Source organism: Cygnus olor, chromosome 1, assembly GCF_009769625.2.
Source record: "Cygnus olor isolate bCygOlo1 chromosome 1, bCygOlo1.pri.v2, whole genome shotgun sequence".
NCBI lineage: Eukaryota > Metazoa > Chordata > Aves > Anseriformes > Anatidae > Cygnus > Cygnus olor.
The window spans coordinates 114,740,199-114,767,569 of record NC_049169.1 but is presented as its reverse complement, the minus strand read 5'-3'; the positions used below and the strand labels follow the sequence as shown (position 1 = coordinate 114,767,569).

Genomic DNA, 27,371 nt, shown 5'->3' with positions numbered 1-27,371 from the left:
GTCATCAGGTTCAGTTCCACAAGCATAAATACATAATACTGAAGAGTTCACAGAATATCTATTCTTAATCTCTCCTCCCTCTCCTCCCCCCCCCCCAAAAAAAAAAAAAAAGACAAAAAAGCACCCCTAAAATGGTCTTAACAGTTGGCACACAGAATCTAAAATTATATATAGTTTGAAAAAAAAAAAAAGTATGATACAAGAGAAAGGATGAACGAGTGATGTCCTATAACCTTCCCGTGGCAGAACAGTTCTCTTATATAAAAAACAAGCAAACAAAAAAAACAACTTCTAAGTAATGTAGAGAAAAGTTTTAAAAACAACAACAACAACAACAACAACAAAAACACAACAGTAGACCTTGCCAGTCTAGTTGGTAACATAATTCTTTATTGATCCCAAATTAGGAGACTATCTGTAATCCTGAGCATTCAGACAACATATGCCAACTAAGCACTTTGTGTTTTTCTAAGCCTTTCCACTTAGAATATTGTTTTCTGCCAAGTATCCCTTCATTGTGCTGCAGAGGACCCGCTCTGCTGATAATGATCAGCAGATCTGAATCACAGGATAAAAAAAAAAAAGAAAAAAAAGGAAAAAAAAAACATGCTGAGAAGCATTAAAAAGTGCCAGTTTTCTTGAATTGAAAGCCCAAAACTTTACTTCACAAGCATTCATTTCTGAATTTCCAGATCATGTTAGATAATCACTTCCATCTCCTCCTCAGGCTCCATCATGAAACAAGGAAGTTTTCCCTACTTCTCTGTTTGGAAGGCTTTCTTTTCATCTCCAGATCTTTATCTAATCTCCAAATATCTAGACTTAAGTTTTATTCATGGCTAATTCAAAGCCATTAAATCTCATTCCAGTAATGCTCTTTAAATTCAATAATTCTTTTCTCTCTTTCCCTGGTGTATATACCCCCAGTGATACTTATTTTATTATTTTACTGTAACACTATTGACACATTTATTACTGACTTTTACTTAGTGGTGTACATAAACCAGATTATTAAAATTCCTTCTAAAATAATAGGTTCTCTTTTTGCTTAAGCACTATGTAATTGTTTTTGTTATTCTTGTTTGAGATGTTCTTTGTGAACAAAATCAATCTGAATTACAGATGATATTCTACATGAGCTCTTACCTACACCTACCACAACAGTATTACTGCTTCTCTTTGTCTACAAAACCTCCTTACCTGTTTAATCTTAAAATTAGGGACCAATGTGAAAAATATCAGTTTGGCTTCTGAGCAAGATATAGCTTTTATGTTAACATTATGTTAACATATGTTATCATTTTTAAATTGAAAAAAAAAAAAAAAAAGAAGGAAATTCATGCATTCTTAATTCTGAAAGGATGATTAGATCCCAAGTATCTCTGCTAATTTCATAGCATAGATACTGTCCTAATCCAGGCTGTAACCAGGAACTATAGAAGTTAGAAGGAAGATTATGAAGAAGATATGGATCTAAAATTAACATAACTTCCTCATCTCTGACCCTCCAAGTCTCAGAAGACATTTCTTTTATAGTTGGCCCACATTATGCTTGGATAAAGCTATCAGTAACTAGTGAGACCAATTCTTGTTCTGTGTGAGTGAAGTTCCCACTGTATACATTTTTAATATTTTCTCTGTTCATTTCTGGAAAGGTATTGCTTCTTTCAAGCCCCTGCCTCATTATTTTAGTATAGGATATTCTGATTTTCTTCTGTGAATGCAATACATTCACTCTGGTCAGGAACTCAGAAGTAACGATAAAGTTAGAGAAATGGTTGCTCATGAGTCCTGGGAGTTTATTTACTCAGAAGTTTTTTAGTGCAGAAGGGGAGAGACATGTATGGCAATGTGCAGAGAGGTAATTTCATTATGAAATTTTGATTAAGTCACATGAAAAACCAAAAGCATGTGTCCTTGAATTATTAGCTGGAACCACTTGCAGAAGTGTTCCACTGAAGGAAATAAATCCCTGCAAATCTGTGGGCCCCACTTGCCTTCTAGGAACACAAATGAAGGGATGGGGCTGCTCAGAGGAAGGTAATAGGAGCAGTTTCAGTGGTAGTGGACTTCAGTTCTGCCACAGTGAAGTGCCTAATTCCTATACATCTGCAAATTCTCATGGGAAAGACAAATGTTCTGCTTTCTTCTCAACAACCTTTTAAACTATTTTCACCTTTCACATTTATGCCTGGAATTTATCCTAGAATTCCTTTATCACCTATCACTTTGTAATTAATTGTGGAATTTGTTATGACTGTCCCGATACTTTAATTTTACATTTTCTATCTATTCCGAATTAGTTTCCACTCTTTGACAGTGTATGCGGTTATATCTTGACCTGTTAAAATAAAAGAACTTTTTACAGTCTCAAGTCTTCCCTAAGTCTCCTAACTTACCATCTTAAAGCTACCACTATAAAGTTGGGCTTCCAGTTTTGATTCACTCTTTTAGCTCTTCCCTGAATCCTGCCAAATTTTCAACATTATTTCAGTGAAGTGAGATTTAATTTTTCACATTTTTCAAGTTGTTTTCATAGTAAATGCTTCCATAAATGGAGCACAGAAAGGTGCACAATTATGAGATCTTCAGATCTATTATTTTGAACTTAACATTTTATTTGTATGCCACCTCTCTCCAGCAGACACTGGGACTTCACTGAGTTCTTCCCCACAGCTTCTTGTGTGCCAATGACTTTTCCCGTTGTTAACTCTAAGTCATGTATTATACATCTCATCTATAATTTACCATAAAGAGGGACCTTCTATTATTTATCACCTGTGTGAAGACATTCATGTGCACACATGCATATATACGATACTTTCTTAAATACATACTCTTATTAATGTATAAATATTTAACAGAGGTTATAGTCTACAGAAATATTACTCTTTAAAATTTTGGATTTTTTTCCCCCCAATATATTTAATATGTACCATAGGGCACACTATTGAAAGAAATAGGTGATGCATCTCTATAGAATATTATTTTAAATGTGAGGAAGAATTAAGATCATTTAAAATTTTATCATCTTAATAAAGGTATGTCCTATTTCAAGGTATTCCAATTTCTTGTTCAGAACTCACTGTCTTTTTAAGATTCAGTATTGGCCTTAAGCATAAGTTATATATTAAAAAGAGACAAGGGTTTTTTGTTTGTTTTTTAAGCATTAAGCACTGGAGACTATTTCAATTCTGTTCTGTATGCACAATACAACATTAAGTTGGGACTACAGTGCAGTGAGATCATCAGGATGGTCCTGAAAAAAAAATCACATTGTATTTCATGTAAGCACTGTCTGTTGTTCAGAAGACAAGCTATAAAACAAGCTTTATAATATGCAATCTTCTATTGGTCAGCCTTCTTGTACACAATAAAATTCAGTGCAAGTTTTGTCTGAATAAAAAGAGAGAGAGAAGCCTGGGTTTTAAGAAAGCATCATCTGAGTTAAAGACTTTACTATGTTGAAGGCTTCCACTTTAATATATTATCTCCCTAAAAAAAAAAAAAGTGCAGATGATGTTTGAAATTGAGTTAATCACAAAACTTGCCCATGAGTGTTCAGGTATTTGCATTTTCTATTTAAATTGAAAATGGCTCTTGGAAATCTTAGCTAAAAAGTATCTCAGAAATTAAATGAGAAAGAGTAGCCTTTTATTGAGTGGTTTTTCAAGGCAGGAAGATATTCATTAGTGAATGGCTGTTACTTTTGGTAACGGTCTCTCCCTGACTGTTTTTAGATGTCTGCATTTGCATACTAGAATTTAAAAGTAGTTTTTATAGAGACTAGGTAGGCCTACAGAACAGAATCCAAGTCACCCAAGTAAAATCATCTCTCCTTCAGTACCTATTATCTCATGGGGATAGACTGCAGGTATGCCTCAGAAGAAGAGCTAGACAGGTAATAGGAAGAGTGTAGAACAGTTTCAGCTTTAATACCTCATTTTGAAAGATTAGGTCAAAGGAAGTCAATGTAACAGGTCGGTCAAAATCAGACCCCATCAAACTGCTTACAATTAATTATTCAAGGCTTTCTTTGTGCTCTTGTCAATTTGAACAGAAAAGCTGACAGCTGTTGAGTCTCTATTGAAGACCAGCCTTAAATCATTATTATTGAACTGCTACTTACTAGGCTCTCGGGCCAGTGCTCCTGTCAGAAAGAAAAAAGAAATGAAGCACAGTATATTGACTTTGGGATCTTTTGGATATTATTTATTTAATTTTTCTCCTATCGTCTGCTGCGTTCTTTATTCTGCAAGGTGCTGTGCTTTTTGCAGTGGCCCCTTTGCTCCAGAAAGAATGTAAGTCAACAAAGCTCAATTTACAGGGATTGCATATATGTTACACCTTCTTAATGAAAATGCTCTAGGGAGGGGATACCATGTCTCGCTGTGGATGTGGTGTAGAATGCAAATCTAGGGTCAGTGATACAAACTCTTGGGGTTCTGCCTAGGAGAATTTGAGTGAAGAAAAATTGACTTTCTCCTGGGAGATAAAAACTGTGAACTATGAAAGTAATAATGCTGACCCAAATAACAGTTGCTCAAAAGATTGAACCAATGCAGAATTTGCTTAGAACAAATGCCATGCAGCTGTCAGATTTTGCTACATTAATTTTCTTTTTATAAGATTCATTTATGGCTGCTCACATCCCTAAGCCACTGGCTGCATGAAAGACTATACCCAGATTACAGTTGAATATCAAGAAAAAAGAAGAAAAATAATTTTAGTTCAGAGCTTTTTCATCATTACGATTTTGCTGTCTGGGTTTGAAAAACAGGGATAATTATTTTAAAATGTTCTTATCTCAGGGACACTAACATTTTTCAAATGATCATTTAAAATGTCAAGTCCCGAAAACTGCAGTGTGTTTTCTCAATAAAAAGAAGTGCATTGACGCAAATCAAACGTCCCTACATTATATGCCTTTGTCCAAAAGAATACTTTTAGACCTTATGTGTTTAAATCACTGTGCACAAGTAAGAACAAATCACAGATGCATCACTTTAAATCCCTTTTAAGCTCTGTTCTGATGTCTTAAATGACAGATATGTACTTCACAGGTTTCATAATGTACCTATGTGAATGCACCTATGTAAAAATGCATTTAATCCTCATGGACTAATCTTTTAAAAACAGATTACATGGGTGCATTTGGCCTTAGTTGTTATAGACGTAGTCATCTGCAGCTGGTCATCGATGTGTCTGCCATATTATGTGTGTGCTCCACCAGTTGTGCTACACTGACCATGAGTACAAAGGATGCAATTTAGATTCAGCACATCTTGGACTGACTGAACATGTACATTTGCAGGCATTTCTGTCAAGTCAGTCTTGTTTAGGCAACTTTTCTGATGCTTACATGTTCTGGGAATGTGAGAAATGTCAGTCATATAAATCTTCATGGATAAATGTTATTAACATGGTCAAGGCCATCTGTACTAATATATGATGCTGACAAGCAAGGCCAGTCTGACTCAACATGTTCTTTAATGGCATGTGAAGTTAAAGAAAGGGAATGACTGCTCAAGAAGACTGCTTAGGATCCAGACAATACTTGTTTGTCTGCTTTGATATTTATCTTTTTCTTTTTTTTTTCTTTTTTTCTTTTTTTAATGCAATGCTATTTTTCAAAAATCAGTTTCATAAGAACAAATGTTTTGGAAACTCAGGAAAATCAGAAGAAGGTTTAAGAGAGGTTTGCCTGAAACAGTAGTCTGGCAAAAGGCTATATTTTCAAATTAATTTATTTTCACGTCTTTATACAGAATGAAAAACAATGCAAACAAAAACAGTACAGTGGGCTTGTAAATTCTCTGACAACTGAAATACTAGAATAGTAGTAATATTTAGCTCAAACATAGAGTTTTACATATTCAAATTGTGTCCTTATTATGTACATACACAAAGGGCTGAATAGTATCTGGCAAGTCTTCAGGCATTGCCTGTAGTGAGAAACGAGAAGTAAGAAAGGATGCTTTTATGCTCAAAGCCCAGGACTGGGATACAGGATTCCCAAATCTGCCACAAACACACAAGATAACATTGGGCATACCAAGTAGTTTTACTGTGCTTCAATTTTCCAATCAATTAAAAAATATGCAAATGATGAAAATTACTTGAGAAATGTGTATGAGCATATTTGCATAATGTTTCAGACACCCGGAAAGGCTTCCAAGTCCTGATTTCCTGAACAGTTCATAAATAAATATAATATTCTAAGATATATAATATTATATATATATAATATATAATATAATATTCTAATAATATATATAATATTCTAAGAATTCATAAAAATTTGTAATCCACAAGAATGAGGTCTGCATGCATGCTAAATGCCCATATACTGATTCAGTGCAACCTGGAATCAAATTCTGCAGGAATTATTTACATTTATTTTGATATAAAATTGGTGGTCTTTTTTTTCTTTTTTCAAGTTGATTATATTTGTGGCTTATCTTGTATAATACTTAGTCGCTAATTTTCTAATATTTCTTTACATGGTAATTTCATTGGATTAGAGTCAGCATGAGTCCTTTTGTTTCAGAATACAATATGGAATAGTTTTTACACGTTTCTGCTCCTATTACTGTGATCCTGATGCTGTATCTCTTCTGTTTAAAATACTGCTTCACCAGGGACCCAACAACTATTCTGTTTCATTCTATACTGAGGAAAATGTATGGCAAGTCCTAAAAGATGAGACTAGCCTGACAGGAGGCTATTTTAAAAATGCAAGCATGTTAAGTGTACTATGAGTTGAAAGAAGTTAAAAACATAAATGAAATGGATATCTGTACCTTGCCTATGTTGTTTGACAGGGTAAACCTGTAACAGAATCAGGTTCCTATTATATGCCGTGGCTCAGTATGTTTAGAGTCAAAATCAGTGTGCATGAGAGAGGACAAGTTCCAAGAGGAAAAGTAGCAAGCAGCTATTGGTAGTGGATTTAAAAATAATAATTATTATTTTTTCAAAGAACTGTTGAAAAGCAGCTGTATAGACAACATTATCATCATGTTTAGAAAGACAGAAATGTATATCATTAATTGTTTTTTTTCTACCTTTTAAAAATTACCCACTGAATACTGGACTGCTGTCCCCAGGGAACTGGCCAGGAGTCTGCAGAGGGAATTCCACTGAGGGTCTCCTACACTGTATATTTTGAATATTTTTTATCCAAAAGACACCGTAAGTTTCCTTTATCAAATTGAGCAAGAAAGAAAATAACTCCTTCCCAAGTCATTACCCTAAAACCAAATTAACCTGTTTAAGTTTCCCTAATTTTACACTTTCAAAATAAGACATTAGGTGAAAAAAATGCTCTAGAATGTACCATACGAGGCTTTGTCTGTTAGTTATTGTATTCACCTTAAATAAATATTCTCAATGTTCAGATGAATTGTGAAGTTCTGAACTGAGTTTTTCATGAAGGGAAGTTGGTACTGTTTCTCATTAAACTGTTTCTCATAAAAATGTTCTTTCAGGTTGAGATCCTTCATTACCTTCATAGTTACTTGCGGAATAAATGTGGTTAAACATGTGGGGCCACAGAGCTGCAGCTGCTGTAATTAATGTAGCATAATATTGATTATTTGCAGTTTGTTAAAATAATTCTGCTGCTGGTGGCACTTGTAATTCTGTGTATGCAAGGCTGTGATTTATTCTGATCATATTGTCTATAACACTACGTATTCTGCATATGCAATGATTTTGAAGCTATAAACTGTTAAGGTGCACACTTGATGATGGTGACATAAACCAACTGCTGTTCATGCTGGAGGAGATGGAGGTTCTCCCTTTACTTAACAAGTAAGGTCTTCCTTGTGTTTAAATATACATGCGGCTAGAAGGAGAGATGGGTTATGTTTCTGGATGTTGCGGAGAGTAAAGTGCAAGTTTATCTGTGCTAAGCTACTGGTCAGCTGTAGGCCATTTATTTATCTGGGATGCACCAGCAAAAGCCTGAGAGAAGAAATTTTAATCCTCCAGACAACTCTATATATCATGGACAGAGATGAATCCTCTTTAATCAGAGCCCTTAAAGCTAGCTAGTGATTTAAAATTATCTGCTTTCTTTCTAGCTGAAATAAGGAAAGCAGCTTCTACAGCAATATGTGCAAGGACCCAAATCACCTAAACTGTGTTATTAAAGATTATGGCAGTTTTATTTAAAGTCCTGGAGGACTGACAGTTAACAACAGTGGGTAGAGAACTGTAGCTGCTCATGCCTAATATATTCATAAAAGATTAAGATGGTAAACAATTAAACACAAACGTTATGTGATCAGTCACGTTTATGCCATTTAATCATAAAGTAGTAACAATTAACATAACATTGTGTACACAAATATACAGCTCCTGCAATTGTTTATGCTTAAAGAAAAGATTATGTTTATTTCTCCTTTATAAAACTTGAATACTGTATACATAAGTGGAATTGATACTGTCAACTGGCATGAAATATATTTTTGCAGTCTCAGAAACATGGAGAGAGCAATAAAATGATCCTCTCTATGGTCTGAAGTGTGTAATCCATCCAACAATCTGGTTTTAAGAATGGCCATTATCATAGTATCAAAATTTATTCAGAAAATAATAGAGCTGTGCATTATAATAGCACTAATGCTCGTATTTCTTTCCTTGTTCTGTGGTTACAGAAACACAAATGTACTCACATTACTGTTAAATTTAAAGGAGCTAAAACCAGGAATAGAGATGCCAACAGCTTTCAGAACCTGTTTAATTTTTGAGCATTGTGTTCAGGCCTCATCTTGTCTGAATTTGAATCCAGCATGGTACCACAACCCTTGTTCCTATGGCAATACTGTAACTGAGTCAGCAGATTATCTATATCAGCTCAGTTTATAAATTCAAAACTGGAGCTTTATTTCCCTATTTTCCTCTCCTCCCTCCATCCCTCACTCTTTTTGTTTCTTGCTTACTTGCTTTCTTTGCTTTCTTTTTACTTTTTCTTTCTCTCTCTCATTTTAATTTTAGGCACCTTATGGTTCTGTATGCAAGAATTAGGCAGGTTTTTTGTCTTAGTGTAGTAATGTTGTATGCAAAACTTTAAGGGAAATCTGGAAACTATAGCTATAGTACAACCTCAAGTACAAGAGACAGTAAACCGTCTTGGAATAGAGAAGTAAACACCACAGTATCTAGATTTGACTAAATCTATTTTCTTTGGAGAGATGCAGAGAGAATGTTGGTCCCTAATATTACTGAGAATTATAGGTGCCAAAATAATAATAATTCTTGTATGTTAAATATTTACCTCTTTTAGTTTTTATACCTTCAGTGATTCGATAGAAAACATTTCATGACCTTTCTCCTTTTGTCTCATGCTGATTTAGAAGGATGGTGATGATGGTGGACAGCCTAGATTTTGAGCAGCTCTGACCTCTGCTGGCAGAGGGGCAGGGTGACTGATCAGTAACTGATTTATTTGCATCCCCAGTGTAGACTGAGCTGCCAACACAACTGAAGTTTCCCGAGGGGAGACCTGACTGAGGTAGAGGAGGTGAGGAGGGTAAAAGGAGTTAAAGAGTGATGATGTAAGAAAATATATATATATATATATATATATATATATTATTTTTTGAGCTATGAGTTCTATACAAATTTTGGAAAGTTAAGAATCTGTCTATGTTACAATTAGAACCATGTCAGTCATAGTGTTGAAAACATTCATGAACATCCTCAACTTTTTTGTGGAGAGAGAACCTCAGTTACTTTTTATTGAACTCAGAACAGATTATGTGTCCAGATAAAAGAGAAAAAACCTCATGTGAGGCTGTTGGCTTCTTTTATAAATTCTCAAATTCAATTCTGGGAGAAAAAAAAAAAAAAAAGGATGAAAAGGGTTGCTTATAGCTGCGGAACTGAAGAACTCTTCAGACCTACAAGCTCAGTCTAGCGATAGAGATGTATTTCAGAGAACTCTGAGGAGTTTGGAACAACAGCTCACATGTACCAGCAGCCTCTTTTGCCACTTCTCATGGCTTTGATGCATATTTCTTGCCTTGTCTCGGGAAAAGATGGGAAGATCAAAGACCTTAATTCCTCAGCAGTAACATCTCCCTCTGGTAGTACTTGAGAAACTTTGTCACTAAATTTTTCACCCAGAAAGTGAGTCATGCTCATGGTGGCTTCTCCAGTTACCTAAATTTAAATCTGTGAGAGTCAAGAACCAGGCAATGTAGTGCAAATAAGTATTTGATTCAGCAGGTATGCCTGAAGGGTGGAGGTGGTAACACAAGGGAGGGCTAATTTCAGTGTAATTGATTTAGGAAGATAATTGTCCCTGGACTGCAGGGCAATGCTATGATTTCCCTTGCCTGTTCTCCTGGAAGTAAGCTGTGGGTTGTGTCCCTGACAGGGAGAGCAGCAGTGGTCAATGCACTCCAAAGGGGCAATATATAGACCCCAGTGCTGAAGGAAAACAAGGGACCAGAAAAAATCAGTTTATCCTCTGTAAGATCTGCTAGTGGGGCCTGTAAGCTTGGCTATATCCACAGAGGGGAAGGCTGTGCTGAGCAGAGTGTAGCCATGTTTTGATCATCTGCACCACCTACTGTGAGCAACATCCCAGGCATCTCTTGTAGGTTGAGGACATTATATATATATACGAGCGGTGCTTGGAAAAGTGAAATCATTACCTCTCTCCTTCCCTACATTCCTCTCTTTCCTCATCTAATCATCGGTTTGTGTATCAAATGCACTGGCAGGACTGTGACTTAAGGGTACAGTTTCAGCATGGCTGCTTCTAGCACATTTTCCATGCCCAAAGCAGCAGATTGTTTTGCTTTGAGAATGATGTTGTAGCAGTACTATAAAACTGAGTTATAGGTTACACTCTGCTTTGGCTCTGCAGGGAGGTTTCTCCCCTTGCATGCACAGGTCATGCTAGAAACTTGCTAGCAGAAGCAGTTCTATCCAGCAGAGGTGACAAGTACAGCTGATAAAAGTTTATTTGTTCTATATTATCATTTGGTACACGATTAGAACAGCCATCTGTTCCCTTAATTTCTATCAACCCAATTTAGACTGCAATAACATAATGCCATAAGATGTGTTTCCAAAAAAAATGAAAATCAAATATGATTTTTAAAAACATCTTGAGCATAACATGGCCCCTATTTAAAGACTAACAGCGTGCTGAGGGAAAAAAAAGGCATTATACAAGAATAATTAATGTTACAGTTTTAAAATATTCTCATTTTAATACAAGAATATTTTACAGTAATTCTACAGGAAAGTGTTCACGTTTTCTTATGAATTATACATGAGAACAATTTCACATAGGAAACCTAAACAGAATTATTTTAACTTATTACTAAGACCTGTAAAATTTTATTTTAATCTCTGATATCATACAGTTTAATGGAAGGCATTAAAACCTTACATAAGAGCAATTTCATAATTGTTAATGTGACCTCTTCTCACTTAAAGAAATGAATACATGATTTACCAATGCAGCTAAACTTTAGTGAAGTCACTAGGTTATTCAGAGTACTAGTCAGCAGATGGTAAATTTAGGGGTATGCTTCGAAAATGTCACAGGATTTTGGCCCCTTGGTTGAGGTTGGTCAAGACTAAATATGACCCAGTTTCCTTCTGCTTTTCCCTCTTTCTTCTCTTCAGGGTCTTACTAGTTCAAAATATGTACTTTCAAAACAAAGATTTTGATAACAGCTCAAATGAAAACATAAAGTTTCAGTTAAGGAATGAAGTTTAGTTAAGGAAACACATGTTGATGAAGTATACAAATGGACCAAGTGTTTGTATGATGGCAAATAATCTTATGGTTCGGTGAGTTACGTAGGGAGATTGGATTGTGTGATAAAGATGTCATGTATGAATATGTAGCTTTTCATACAGACAGTGCTCGTGTCAAGAAAGACAGTAGGTTCAGTCTATAGAATGGGGGAAATCTGTCCTGTAAGTCCGAAAAGGATACCAGAATTTTTTATCAATAACCAAAGTAAGTTATCATTGGTAAGAGAACTAGTGCAATTTCTGCATAAATGTATGGAATATTTCCATAAAAGAGAGTGGTGACATTTTGCATTCACTATTACCAGAACTGTTAATGAAACTATCTGCATGATCCAAACTTTAAAAAGAATTTCAAAAACTTGTTAAGGTGTTGGGCAAAAACTGCAGGAATATTTCAAGATATGAATTATTCACGGTAAATGAGTTAGGAAGTTCAATCTATATAACTAATTAAGGAGATATGTGGTTTAAGAGGTAATTTCTTCACATTCTGTAATTACTTAAATAGAAGATTTCTGACTGCAGAGGAAATCTTTAATGAAGGCACAGTAAGGTTTGATAGCTGGGGTCAAAGCCAGATAGACCACAAACAATACTCTAACTTTCAAAAGTGAGAATAATTAACCACTGGAATAATTTACCCAGGGGTATCAAATGCTCTCCACTATAGGAAGTCTTTAATCGTGACTAATGTCTTTTTAAAAAGCTGTAGCTTAACTTCCAGATATGGACTTGATGCAGGAATTAATGGGTGAAGCATGAAAGGTGAGAATAAATGACTCTAATAGTTCTTTCTAGTCCTTGGATCTATATATTTTTTCAGTCTCTGCAAGACAAAGTTATGTATCAGTGACAGATGAAGCCCTGAAGAAAGAATGATGGGTTCCGTTTACATGTTTTTCCACTGACTTGTTTACGTCAATCTACATATCTCAGTAAGCTTATTTGTAAAACTTTTAAATTTTAAATAATAATATGTTACTATGCTTGCCTACTTCACCAAGGTAGTAAGGGTTGCTAATGTCCTTTGAATTCTTTAAATGAAAGACATACTAAAGATATTGGGCCAGGTCTTCAAAGCCTCCAAGCACTGAAAACGAAAAAAGATGTAAGCTTTCAACATCTCTGAAAATCAGATTATGAAATTCTTATAATCAAGTTTTCAAGGCATTAATAAAAACACTTCCGAATAATAAATGGGAATTATGAGATATATTTTGACACTCTTCTTTTTAATTGTTGTGAAGGAGGCTTCTCTGTCTTCCTCCCTTGAAGACTGCTAACAGCCAAACAAACAGAAAGCTTCAGCTTATCTGAAAGGATGTTCCATAAAAAAAAAATAAAAAAATAAAAAAAAATTAAAAAAAAAGCTTATTTGCTATATTAAGTAGATGAGTCAAAAAAATTAGACTTTGTTACAGCAAAGTGAGAGCAATTAAATTAAATGTGCCTCAAGAACAGAACACTCCCCTAGATCAACAGGGTAATAAAAGCTTGTCGATCCCTATCCCAGTGCATTTCTAAACACTTTTTGAAGTACAGAACGCAGAGAGCTCAACACTACAGGTTTGTCACCATTGACAGCCTGTCGGTTTTAATGAAAATGCTCTCCATTTAGAAGATGACAGAAATTACATGCATTTCCCCTTTTATTTTTCTGTCATCTTTTCTGTCTTGCATTTTTACAGTAGAAGGTGGAATTGGTTATTAAAGCATTACATAAGTATGCAAAATATATTAAGAAGAAGGAAGAAAAGAAAAAGCTTTAGCCCTGCAATTATATATAATGTGTTGGTGAGAAATGTATATTGTGGGATAACATCTGATGTGTGGCAATAACTATTTATTTTTAGTTATCTTTAAAGAGGGAGAGGCAAATTCTCTAGATAATGCATTAAATGAAGGTTTTATTATACAATTGCCTGAGTAATTTCGAACAGGAAGATGATCTAAGCAGTGTTAGATAGCTCAAGTACATTCATAACTTCTCTAGAAAACATAGCAAGATAACACTGAACAATTTCTTGGCTCTGTATAACTTCCACAAGCCTCTTTTAATAAGTGGCAGGCTTTTAATAAGTGTACCAGCTCTGCTTGACAGAGATGTAAAACTGCACCTGAGGAAACGTGCTGCCAGGACTGAAGAAGGAAGGCTTCACCTGAAAGTATGAGGCAGTACTACGGGATCTGGAAACAGCCCACAAATCTATACAGTCTTCAGCCTGGCAGAAGCCATTCCTTATGTTTCCCCAGTTTTGATTCCAGTGTAAGTATTAGTGAGAATAATGGGTACAGTGTTGAGACAGTGAGGAGGTGGGCTTTTGGCAGGTTTAAGGAAAGCTATGAATTTCATCCTCTGTGACAGCTACTTCAAGCTTATCCTAAGAAGAGAAACAAATTTAATTATTAGTGATGGCCTGTATAGAACATACCTCAATTTTTGCAAGCTTTAGGAAAACAGAGAATGCAATTAATTTCTAAGCTTTGCACACAAATTTGTACTATTTTATACTTGTGCCTACTAATGGTCTCCAACAGTGCAATTTTTTGTAGAACTAGAATTATGTATATTTAGCAAAGCTAAAATTGGAGCCCAGGAAAAGAAACCTATATGAAGCCATTGTACAATGAGCACATTTCTGCCCATCAACTGTTTAGTTTCCAGTTGCTTGACCTAAATACACAGCCTTTGAAGGTTTACTGGAGGGGCCAGAAGGGTCACAGCCATCCTGTTAGCCCCTTCTTATCTCACTTGTGGTCCTGGTCCTCTGATGTTACAGCAGCTGAGCAGCTTCTCCACCGACATCCACCCCTGTACTGTTTGATAATGGAGTTACATCCTAGCTTGGAAAGCCTGATCTGATTCTTGATCGGGCTCCAGAGGACAGGTCTGCGTGGTGTGTACAGCCCCTAGTCAGCAGCCCATCAGCCCTACCAGTCGAGTTGCACTGCTGTGGGCAAACACACGTCTGAAGTGGCTGTGCTACCTGAAATACAGAGCTGCATAATGCTCACACAGCTGGAAACAGAAGCAAGAGATTGCCTTTGCCACATACTCATCATTAACACCAAGTAAAATCCTTAAATGTGATTCCTTTCTCCTGAAGCTATCATTTCATGCTGCCTAAAGACTAAGGGAGACAACTGTCCCTTAATTACCTTTAGCCCTTGTAACATATTTCTTGGCAAAGGTAGATTTGCTTTATGAATATTTCAGTTGTGCAAAATCTGCATGACGCAGGAGTCAAACAGCCCAGGGTTTTCACAACAAAATTCTAAACATCCTTTCTCACCTAGAATTATGGATGAATGTGAACCTGGTTTAAGGGTACAGATGTTGAGCACCTATGTTATGAGGAGATAGGGTGGAATGGGCTGAGTGATTATGTCTGCATAATGGGGACTGTGAAGAGGAAAGGAAGAAATACAGGACACTGTATCTAGGAGTTGTAGTGTGAAAATCAACCAAAAAAAATTTATCCTCTTGCCATCAGAAAGTGCAACCTCTTTGTGAACTGACATGAATCTGCCTCCCTAAAAGGAGGAAGAGTTCTCCTCAGCTGTGGCTTTCAAACTGTGCTGTACGTCTGACAGGGGGTAAAGAACAGCCCTATGATTGTTAAGAGATGTACTAGCTGGTTGCCAGAATACTTGCAGATCGGATGTTTTCTGGTTGCTCATAGCTGTTAGTTGCCGGATATTTGTAGAAAATGCACTCAGCTTGTTTGGTCAAGCCAAGCTATTTTGCAGACTAGCAAATAAATAACTTGTAATAACTAGTAATTGAAAAGCTAGGTAAAACATATTTTGTCAGTTTAACATATTTTTATTAACTTTATATATTGTTTCATCCAAACATTAAAACTAAACATATTGAAATATAAGATGCATGATAGCTTTGTTTTTCTCATGTAGCCTTTACAACTCCATACATACCTGGCTGTGAAATTGTGAAATATTACCTACTCAGGTGCTTTTCCTACTCTGCTCAACTGTATTTGAAACATAAGCTTTCCATATGTAAGTACTTGCATTTTCAGGGACATATGACATCAATATGGCCTTTGTATCAGAGGGAACCCCCCACTAGGTTGGAATATAGTGTTGTACAGTGTCACTGATAGCTCGTGGCTGAGGAAAGCACACTTGCCTCCCAGTCATACCTCTTCCCTTGGGTCTTCCCTTGCCCAGCTCTCCCCCTTGACAGCTGGGAGTAGCTCAGCATCTTCTGTGTCTCCATGCTGTGGATTTATTTTGTTAATATATTTATTATTAATGGCACATGCTGTTAGAATAAAACAGGTACTTTAGAAGAGTATGTACAATATGGCGTAAGCTTTTCCGAAGGTGTGACCTGACTGCTTCCATGTTTATGCCTTGACTTTCAGGAGAACAGGGCTGCCAAGACAAGTAGCATGGTTATTTTATAATTCAATATGCATACAAGGATGAGAGAGGTGAGCTGAGGTTGTGTTATTCAATATTCTCTGTTCTAAGGGTCAGTCTTGTCCAGTGCTATTAAATGGTTGTATTTTTTTTTTTCACTTCTTTTAGATTGTGATTTAAAGGAGATTGCCTTCTGTAATAATACCATTTCCTTTCTGTCTTTTCTCTGCTGGATTGCTTTCCCACTGACTCATTTTTGAGCAAGCACCTTGACTACACTTAATTATTAAAAAGTCATTGCTCAAATAGAGTTCCGAAGAAAAGGAAATATTTCTTACTGCATATTACTGAATATTAGATCATAATGTGTTTCATCTTTGTGTATTCTCTCCCTTAATTTGGGAGACATATTTTTTATAATACACAGATAGAGGTATGTATGCACAACTCTGCTAGTGTGCACAACTCTGCTAGTGAATTACCATATCACTCTATGATGTTAAGTTATACTAGATTAAATTCTTTACCTTATATTTTATTTCAGATACCTCTTGGATATTTTGTGATTGTGATGTAGACCACGACACCTTTCTTTCTTTCATTCCTCACATTTGCCTTACAGATCCTTACATTTTCAATAAGAAATACATGTGTTAGTATCTTTATATGCATTTGCAGAGAGCACTTTGTAGACTTATAATTTGCAGCCTCTAGACTCTGGCAACAAAACCTTCAGGACCCTTCAGCCTGCATCCTCCATCCCCCAGTGTGAGCAAGCAGAACACATTAACAACCTGCAGGTATTTTAAACACTGCAAATTCTTGTGTCTTTCAGGACCTAGATTTCTCATCACATCCACGGGAGCCTTGTATATTTTAGATGTACAGAATGAAGACGGACTGTACAACTACCGATGTATCACAAGGCACAGATACACTGGAGAAACACGACAAAGCAACAGTGCAAGACTTTTTGTATCAGGTGCTCCCTTATATATATATATATATATATATAGTGTGTTGAAATAAATACTGTATATGCCTCTCTCTATTATGCTGAACTGATATGTCAGGATCTTGATCTTGTATTAATATGCACCAACAACCAAGTTGTCTATCAAATGGAAGGTAGAAGTGAGCTTATTGCAGCTCCCTACTTTAAAATCCGCTTTTTTTTTTTTAATATTTTTTTAATTTTACTGCTACTAGTAGATATTTCCAGAGAGTTGGTAGGGTACACGGCGTGTCATTGACATTTAGTACAGTGATTTTTAGCATGCTTTGTAAAAGGACTGTGGATGTTAAAGTGGACATTCACAGTGAAAGTATCTAGTTACCCTAGCTTCCCCTTTGATTTCAAAGGGGAGTCGTAGACACTTCACAGAGTAGTGCATCTGGTCTACTTCAGCTGCTTCTATTGGGGTGAGATGAATTGCCCTACGGTGCCTATTTTTCTTTAACCACAGCAGGAGCTCAGGGTATTTAGCTCAGCTGTAGGTATTTCCACTGCAGGAGCTTCAGGTCAGCTGAGATGCATTTCAATTTTCCCCTTTCATTTCAAATGCTCCTTCCCCAGGGTAAACAGTGTTTTCCCCTACTTCCAGCAGGGATCTCTAGCCAGAAAGGGAATGTGACCTGGCTGAGGCCACTAAGGGTGCTGCAGGTAGACTGGAGGGTTAGCAGGTGGCTGTCCATGGGGCAAAGCTTAGACCCTGGGCAAATGGCCTTGTGCAGAAGGTAGGAAAATTAGAAGGTAGGTAGGGTATTTTCATTTTTCTTTCAATTTGCCAATCATCTACTGATTGTTGTGTGTGTGAAGGATTGCCAGGGTCCCCCCACCTGACTAAACATATGGGGTAGTCAATATGGTATTGCTCCAATTCCCCCATTTTATCTCAGTGAGAGGTGCCAGTTGTGGGTAAGGTGAGGTGAGAAGGAGGAGCAGACCCTAGGCCTGGGTTTGCCCCTCTCTCCTAAATACCTCTGTATAAGAATAGCCATTTTCCATCTTCCCTTCCTCTCCCTGCTGGGTGCCTGTAACTGCACTGTATGTTTGCATGTGTGCAAATCTACAGTTGTATTCCTGAATCCATAGTTAGCTGACAATAGGCTTTCTCCTCTCTCTCCCTGTGTCCTTACCTTACAGAAGACATGTCCACCATCCCACTGAATGCCCACAGAGCTTTTTCCTTTTGACTGTTATTAAGTTGCCAAATAACCTTACAGATCCATCAGGGTATAGTGACCTTCATAATCTAACAGTGTGAACATTCTCCTTTTAACCTTGTCCTCTTGTATTTTGCTTTTTTTACCAGGAAAACAAAAACAAACAAACAAAACGAACACAGTACCTAGTGATTAAGTCTCAACTCTCTATCCTCTGTTTGAGAGCAATAAGGGAGACAGAAGTGGGCACAAGGTCTTGCATTAGTAGTATACTTCCTACCCTCCTCCAATATGATCATTGCTGAAAGATATGGGAGCCCTTTGAACACACAAATCAGTACTTAAATATGCTAATGCTAAAAATAGTGTCATTGTTCAAGTTCAAGAATCACTTACCAGTCAGATCCAGGAGTTTCTTCCTTTGATATCTTTCTCCTGTGGGTAAAACTCTTGCCTCTGCTGTTTCCAGACAGATGAAAAAATATTTTTCCTGCACAATAATCTATCTGCTTTGGTCTTATAAGGATAGGCAGGGTCCTATCCTATCTGGCTCCATAATATGGTCTGCTTCCGTATGAAATCATGCTAAGGCTGAGCCAGTGGTAACATAAATAAAATCAAGCTTGTATCTTGGTTACCACAGGCAAATTTGTAGTTATTTCACTGAACAAAAGGGTAAAACTGAAAGCTCTGTCTTGTTCATCTTTCATAACATGCACTCTAAAAAATGTGCCCTGTCCGGACTTCCCTCTTCTATTCCTCTTCCACAGACCAAATCAAAATTGGAAGTTTACCTGTGTATTATAGTTGGCTTTTTTGAATTCTGTGGGATTAATTGTTCTCTTTTAGATCTATACAGGGCTCTGATTTCCAGTCCTGTTAATCTACTGAACAAGTGCAGCAATTATGTGCAGTTTGTCTCTTAATACTTCTCATGCTACTTTTCTTCTTTCATTATTCTTTAGAGAAATATACTATGTTTTAAAACAGTGAGTCCTTCAAGAGCTGAGATCAGAGAATCCATGAACATAGTCGTGAAAGGTCTACTTGCATGAGACCTACATTTTTGCCTGCCTTTTACAGCCATAAATATTCTTAGCTTAATTGAGGATGAAAAAAATTGTCATGGATATTGATTATGTTCTCTTGGTCATATTTTAAATAAGAATTAAGTTTCTTTATTGTTTGAAAGAGTGAGGAAGGTAGTGTGTATATGAGAGAAAATACAAAGGTGAATAATTAGTATGCCTATAATTGAAGCAGAGTTCTAAATTTCATTTGCAGTAGGAACATTGCTTTGAAATCATGTGACTTTTCAAAATAAAACTATACCCAAGACCAATAATGTGGTAAAGAATATTTCTATGATGCCCATTATAGTGTACATTTCAAAAAATAATTTTGTCAAGCCATGAGTTCCAGCTCCTAAAATCTTTAACTTTTTTCACCCCCTGACCCTCAAGAAAAATAAATAAATAAATAAAAAGACCACATGATATTGAAAGCGTAATGAATTTCTTGCTCTGTCCTTCAAAGAAGATCCAAAGGTGAATGTTTTAGTATGTACAACAGTATTTTGCCTCATTTTTTTCCGTGTTGTCCTTGCCAGAAGTCATTTGTTGCTGACTGCTGAAGCACAGTAAAATAATAACTCAAAATACTCCATATTACATATTGTAATTGGGATATTTTACTTTATTGTTTGCCTCATTGGAGGTGATTGCATATGGACACTGGGATTTCTTTTGTGCTTTTTTCTTTTTATTTAGTTGGTTAGATGTACTGTATGTAGGAGTTCAAACTAGAAGTCTGGTCCAGGGACATCCCAAAGAGATGTTTTTACCATCCATTTCAATATATAAGAACAGGATGCAATAAATTTGAAATACCTCCTCTATAAGAACCAGTTCAAGGTTTCTCAAGTACATAAGCAAATCTCAGTTCAGCTGTTCTGCAGATGGGGATTCAGGTAGGGTTATTCCTGCTCAGGCTCAGTTCAAGAAGGAAAAAGGGGAAGTGGCTTTGACCTGGGACAGACAACCTGGGAACAGGTGGGCTTTTCTTGAAGGGTGAGACACAACAGTTACAGAGAGGGGTCATGCTTCCCATCGTGGCTACTGACATCGTACCCACCTCCTGGGGGCAGCCTGCCTGCCTTCCCGCTCCCTGACTTCTGCTGAGGCAATGGCTGCTTTGTTTTCACCATCAGTTTGTTATCTAAGGCGGTTTCACAATTTCCCTGAGCCTAGCATTGAAGCATGTGTGGTTCTCTACAGCAAAATTGGGTTTTTCAACACATGGTATTTATTAGTCACATCTTTTCCTTACCTTAGTTCCTTCCATGGTATTCCCCTGTCTTGTTTCAAATCCAAATAGTACTTTGTATTTTTGTACTTAAAGGATTGTAAATGGGACCACATATATCCTCCACAAAGCCTTTTGAAGTTAAAAGCATATGGAGAAAATGTGATGTTACTGGGAGCTTTTGAGTAGGGTTGCACAGGCAATAACTCTAAAAGTCACTTCTACTTTTTCATTATTTAATTGTTATTTTCAACTGAAGAAACTGTTTTCATGTAGATGTAATCTTTCTAACAGCCAGAGCTGTAATCCCTCGCATGCTTACATTTTCAGGGAGTTAATTCCTCAGGCTAAACAGAGGAATCTGTGCACAGAAAACATAGATGCCTGATGACCCCAAAGGGGAGAAAAGGAGAAGAATAATCAATTAGTCAAATTGACATTGGCATTTCCAATAACATCCTGGCAGAGTGTGCCCTCACTAAGCCAGACATAAACAGCATGGCAAGCTAAAAAATAAACTCCTCGATGCCAAATATGGACCCAGTGGCTACCAATGCATACAAAATCATCTGTTTAACTACTGGCTGACTTGTTTCTGATGAGACTGACAAGTAAATTGCTGTAAACTGAATGTGTTGTTACCTTCAGTGGTTCAACTGTGGTACCCACAGAGAAGGAGAAAAAAATGTGGTTATCTTTAATTGAATTTGGCATTTGGAGTTTCATTTAGTTATTCATACAAAATTTAATTAGCCCATTTGTTTACCATCACAATTTTAGTTTCTGGACTGATAGTTTAACATGCATAGTGATTATACCTAATACAGTACATGTATTTTGCCAGGTGTGGCTACAGCTCATGAAAATATAGCTAAATTATTTTTAAACTTAACTAACTCAGGTAGGGATTACACTATCACTTGGATTCAGCATGGACTGCTCATTTAATCTCTCCAGCTTCCGATAGGAACCTGCTGCAACTGTTGTGAGCAGTACCTGAACTAGCTAAGTCAAAGACCATTAGAAAACGCCAATGTTGTTGTAATCACCTAGAGAACTGCTATGTAGATATATCCAAAGGAGATCAACATGTCAGACAGGAGCCAGAAGAGTTGATCAGCATGTGGAGTTTCTCTGTGAGACAAAAATCCTATCAAAATATGTTCATGCGATAAGCAAATTCTTTAATGAATAATTGTTGATGTATTGTTCGGTATTTCTGTCATGCTAGATCCAGGACAAGCTTCCATCATGCTGCTCAGAGCTGTAAACCATGTCAGCCTCTTTCTCCAAGAGTTTTCAAATTAAAAGAGCTGGCATCACAAATAGAGTACTATTTTTGATGGGGGACATACACATCTTGTGAAAGTACTCTACCAGACTTCTGTGACATGCATAAATGCATACCAGTGTTAAACAAGCATGTTTATATGAGAGCTGCTTTCCTCAGTAAGCTGTCCACAGAAAGTTGGAGTATTAAGTTGTAAATTGTTCTTGTCACTTTAAGCTCTTTTTATGGAAAAAAAAAAAAAAAAAAAAAAGGCTGGTCTGTCAGTTAGACTATAGATAGAAATTCCCATGTCTTTGCCCATTTCTTTCCTGACAAAGGAATATATTGCTCCTTTAGTTCAAAGTCTTTGGACCACTGAGAAGCATAGAGTGTTTTGGCTTTGTTCTAGTAGAGTAGTGGAGGGATAACTGTCATAATTGGTCAGGCAACATATTTTCAGCTCTCTATTCCTCTGATAGGGGACATGAAGGATGACCAGGGAAGTGGTTGCCATCTGGAAAAAGTCCAATGGCAGAGTTTCCAAGTAGACATGAGATGTTTCAGTAGCACATGCTGTTTGATCTCAGCCACCACCACTGAGATATTACAGGCTGATGGCTGGGGCATCATAGCTAACTGCAGTACATAAAACACTGGTCTAGTGAGTCAGAGAGGCAGGAGAATAAATATTGATATATTGCTTAGTGAATGTAATAATTGTAATACTCCCATTGAAAACCACTATTTGTTCTTTCAGATCCAGCGAATTCAGCTCCATCTATTCTAGATGGGTTTGACCACCGTAAAGCCATGGCAGGACAGCGAGTGGAGCTGCCTTGCAAAGCATCAGGGCACCCCACACCAAAGTATCGTTGGCTGAAGGACAATGTTCCCTGGGAGCCTGACAGCAGGTTTCGGCAGACAGTTACAGGTCTGCTGATAGAGAACACGCGTCCCTCAGACTCAGGCAACTACGTCTGCGAGGTGTGGAACAACTATGGTACTGCTGAGATGATAGGGCGACTATATGTAAAACGTAAGTCCTTGCCTGAGTGAAGCTCTTGGACTGCCTCCTGCTTGGGCATTTGCATGTGGAAAGATGTTGCTATGCCTTACTGAACCTTCTGTTGTGTTACTTTACCTTAGCAATGTTTTAACTTCTCAAAGTTGTGCAACATCAGAAAGTAGGCTCTGTGGAGATGAGTTAGTTGGACAATTGAGCGATCATAAGTGCAAACAGATGCAATTTATAATGTAGCTATATAATTTATCACACAGAGGATATGTAATTTAGAAGCTTCAATTGGATGCTTAAAAAGAAATTGCAAATGTTCTCATGAATAAAGCTGCCAAACCCTTGTTGCCATGACTCATGCTGTTCAGTAATATTGAATACTCATACCTCCTCTCAGTTGAGTATTCATGTGTGAATATTCTGAATGTTTCACAAATTCTAGCAAAGATAATTATTACTCAGAAGCACTGCACTGGAAAAGTGTTATTCTTCTATTGTTAAAAAGAAATTATTTCCTGAAATAGAAATAATGCTTTGTGAACTAACATTTCCACCTGTACAGCACAACAAGCAAACTGAAAAGGGAAAAGTTTGTGAATAGTTCGGGCCATTAAAATGTCTTCACCACTAATTACACATAGTGGATTTGGGCAAAATAAAACAGATCAGTAATTTATGTATTATAACAAAGGATCTTTGCTGTTACATATATGCATAAAAATTAGTTTAATTCAGTTTGCCATGTGTGACACTAAGTCAAAATGTCCAGAAACATGATGAAACAGTGTTGTTAGTGATACTGAATGCATCCCCACACCCCAGTGATATGTTTTACTTATGGACTCAATGGTCAGCCAGACCATTAGCAGTTATCAGTGGATAGATACCTAATGGATAGTGTTGGCAGGAAGAAAAAGTTGGGGAAAAAGTGTTACTCTTCTCTATAATGGAGGATATGGTTCACTTTCTTGACTCATCTTGGCTTTAAGATGGTGGTGGTACTCTTCAGCATACCTACTTTGTTTAATTGGTTGTTGACAGTTTGGAGGCTTTGTGGCCTTTTCTTTAAAAAACATAGGGATATTCAGTGACTTGTAACATGCATGTGGTCACAGATTAACTACTGATCTGGATCATTTTGGAGGAAAAGTCTATTACATAAGTGTATGGGATCTGGAATGATGGGGACCATGGACCCACATGTGTTTTTTTTTCCAGGCCTTTGTTCCCAACTGGCCTGTAATTTTTGGCAGTACATATTGGAGAAGCACTAAAGATTTATTCTAACTTGCATGTTACAAATTTTTCTCTGTAAAGTGAATGAGTTAGTTAAGGAATTTTTTATATATAAGCGTGAGTATATATATGTGTACATATGTATGTAAGCTGGCTAAAAAAATAAAATAGAATAGTATGTGTTTAGTATCAGAGATAATATCAGCATTGATTATCCACAAGTGAAGAAGGAAATGTGTTATACATTTCATTCTTATTTTTAAAGGCAGTATTGAACATACACCAGAATCTATTATAAATGTACACTTCAAACAAGTCCCTCATCTTTATAAGGAAGTCAAACCTAAATATACAAAACATGAGATCAGATCTGCATTCATTAATGCCAGTAACTATTGGCAGGATAAAGATTGTTTTCCTTGCATTTACATTTATGATTTTTCTTTAACACCATTCATTCTTTTTTTTTTTTTTTTTTGCTGCCATATAAATTGTGCATTACTTATGTTCTACAGCTTCTTAAGGATGACTTGAAAATACTGTACTCCTCCCACATCAAAGTGGAAAATGTAATGATGTAAAGAAGCACTTGGATGTGGACAGATTCCACAGATCTTTATAGCTACACTTCTGGTAACATTTTAGTGTGGATCTTCCAGTCTTAAAAACAAAATCTCCTGGTCCTTGGCATTTACTACAATTGTTCACATCAGACAATGTGAACTATGTGACTTTTGGAGGAAATGAAAACAGATGAGCTTCAGGATTACAACTAATGCACCAATTTGAAGTCCGCACTGAACTAATCTGAAATAGTGTCCTACCCTCCAAAAACATGTGTAGTGCTATTGATAAGCCCCCAGTAAATGGTATTACTAGCACATCTGTTCCTACCATTCATTTAGGCATAATCTAGGGAATTCTATCATATGTTAAGTAGGTTTTCACTTATGTTTTGTGTCATGGATGAAAATGTTTTTTTCAAGCAAAAAATAAAAATCCATTGTTTTGTTGTTGTTGTTGTAGTGTTTTGTTTTGTTTTTCTCAGAAGGGCATGGATGTGATTTTTGTTCTTACCTGAGAGTTAATGTTACTCACACATAAATGTACATGTATATTTAATGTTATTTCCCTTTCCCTCCCCTTATTTTGATTTAAATCTTCAGAACCACTAAAAGCCACAATCAGCCCACGGAAAGTAAAAAGCAGTGTTGGTAGCCAAGTGTCTTTGTCCTGCAGTGTGACAGGAACTGAGGACCAGGAGCTCTCCTGGTACCGTAATGGTGAAATCATCAACCCTGGTAACAATGTCCGGATCACTGGGGTCAACCGGGAGAACCTTATTATGGATGGCATGGCTAAGAGTGATGGTGGAGCATACCAGTGCTTTGTGCGTAAGGACAAGATGTCTGCTCAAGATTATGTTCAGGTGGTACTAGAAGGTGAGTCACAACCTGTTTAGTGATTCTGGTCTCCATATTGTATATGATTGTCTTTGGTGTCACTGTTGTAAAGTGAGGGACAGGAGACCCTAAACAAGAGAAGTAGCTACCTATGAGCTGTCAGCAGAGTTTATTGTGCCTTCTCATCCTGAAGAAAAACTAACAGAAAGTGTCAATTTGATAAAAATACTTCTTTTGAACAGTCTTTCCAGTCTTTCTCTTTGGGGGATGGTGCTGATTTTGTACAGTAGCTTTTCAGCAGGACACGAGATAAGAGTTCTCTATTTATCTCCAAACATCTCCTTCTAGGCAGGAAGAGAGAGATGAACATCTCCTTTTCTGGTTGGACATATTGGCTAAAGACCTGGAGATCATATTAAGTTACTGACACAATGCTCCACATGATAAACAAGTGAGGAAAGTAATCAATTTGTACAGAGCCAGTTTTCTAATGAGGCTGTAGTGCAGTTGTGGCATGGACACTATTTTTAGAGTCTTTATAGAAAAAGAAGAGATTACCTGCCTGAGCTGAGTTACCTCGGCAACCATCTCCTGTGACAAGAAAGCCTAAAGAGCATATTGATAATCTATCATGATGTCGAGAGAGTGCAGGTTATCAGAGAGCAACAGCAGGAAAGATTTCAAAGACACTTGGGTCTCGCTGGGAAAATAATGTCTGCTTTCATCTCAAAAAAAAAAAGCCTGTCACTTGAATTAAAAAAAAAAAAAAAAGTGTGGAGGGTGGGGGGAGGGAGAGGGAGGGGTAGCAGAGGTACATAGTGTGCACACCCAAAGATTTATTGGTCCAGTGTCAGTTTCCTTTCAGGGCAAAAAGCTTTTTTTCCCCCTATTTCTGCTGCTTTGTTTTCTGAGGAATGACAGTATCTAATATACAGTAAAGGAAAGGAAGAGAGTCAGAGATGAAAATAAATAAATAAATTAGAACTTTGTCACACAATTGATGGGACAGAAATAAAAGGGAGAGGAGGAAAGAAGAGAAAATTATGAAATCAAACGAAATGAAATGTACCCTTTTGTATGCCGAGTTCTTTCAGCAGTCTGAGTGTCTGTGCTTTACGATTTTCACTATGTGGCAAGCAAAGGAATGTTTCTGTGCTATTGTTAATTTCACTGTAATTCAGCATGTTTTGGGGGGAGGGCTTTGTATACATCATGCCAGTTCCCTCAGTTTCCTGGGTGATGTTGCACTGAAATTTCTATATAAGAATTGTGATTTCCAGGGGTATCTTTATGGTTCAAGCCCCCCAAATATATGGGTAGCATATAGCAAAGTGTATGTGAGGAGACAACACATAGTGCACACAAATAGCACATCAAACAGAGGGTGAGGCTTGTCGGTCCTGTCCTGACATCCTTTGTCCTGTGTGAAACTGAAATTGTTGTGTTTAAAAAGCTTCATGAACAAGGTGAGTTTTTGAGTGACTTTGTCCTTTCTCTAGGTAATGAGTAGCCTTTTCCTGTTGTTTCTTGCAGGTGCTAACACTGTAGGAACACTGAAGTTAGTTTACTTGCCACTTGGTTCTTTAAAACCAGACAGTGGCCTACAGCATTGTTGTCCAAACTTCTGACTGGCTTGTTTCCAGTGTTCTGCCTACTGATCTTGATACATGGCCTTTTGCACTTTTGCTCCCAATTACAATGAAATCCCTTCTAGACACAGCTTTGAAAGTATAATTTTCAAAGGAGAACAACCATGCATTACATGATCTCAGAAAGAACTTCCTAACTAATAGCAGAGTGTCAG

At 36.9% G+C, this 27,371-nt stretch overlaps 1 protein-coding gene across 1 annotated transcript in view; it reads left to right on the top strand.

Moving 5' to 3' along the window:
• Positions 1 to 27,371, top strand: part of DSCAM (DS cell adhesion molecule) — a 475,090-nt gene that overhangs the window by 271,817 nt on the left and 175,902 nt on the right. Inside the window, 3 exon segments of the mRNA XM_040530051.1 lie at positions 17,009 to 17,155; positions 22,671 to 22,949; positions 25,331 to 25,606. Of these exon segments, the coding sequence (XP_040385985.1) occupies positions 17,009 to 17,155; positions 22,671 to 22,949; positions 25,331 to 25,606 (702 nt within the window).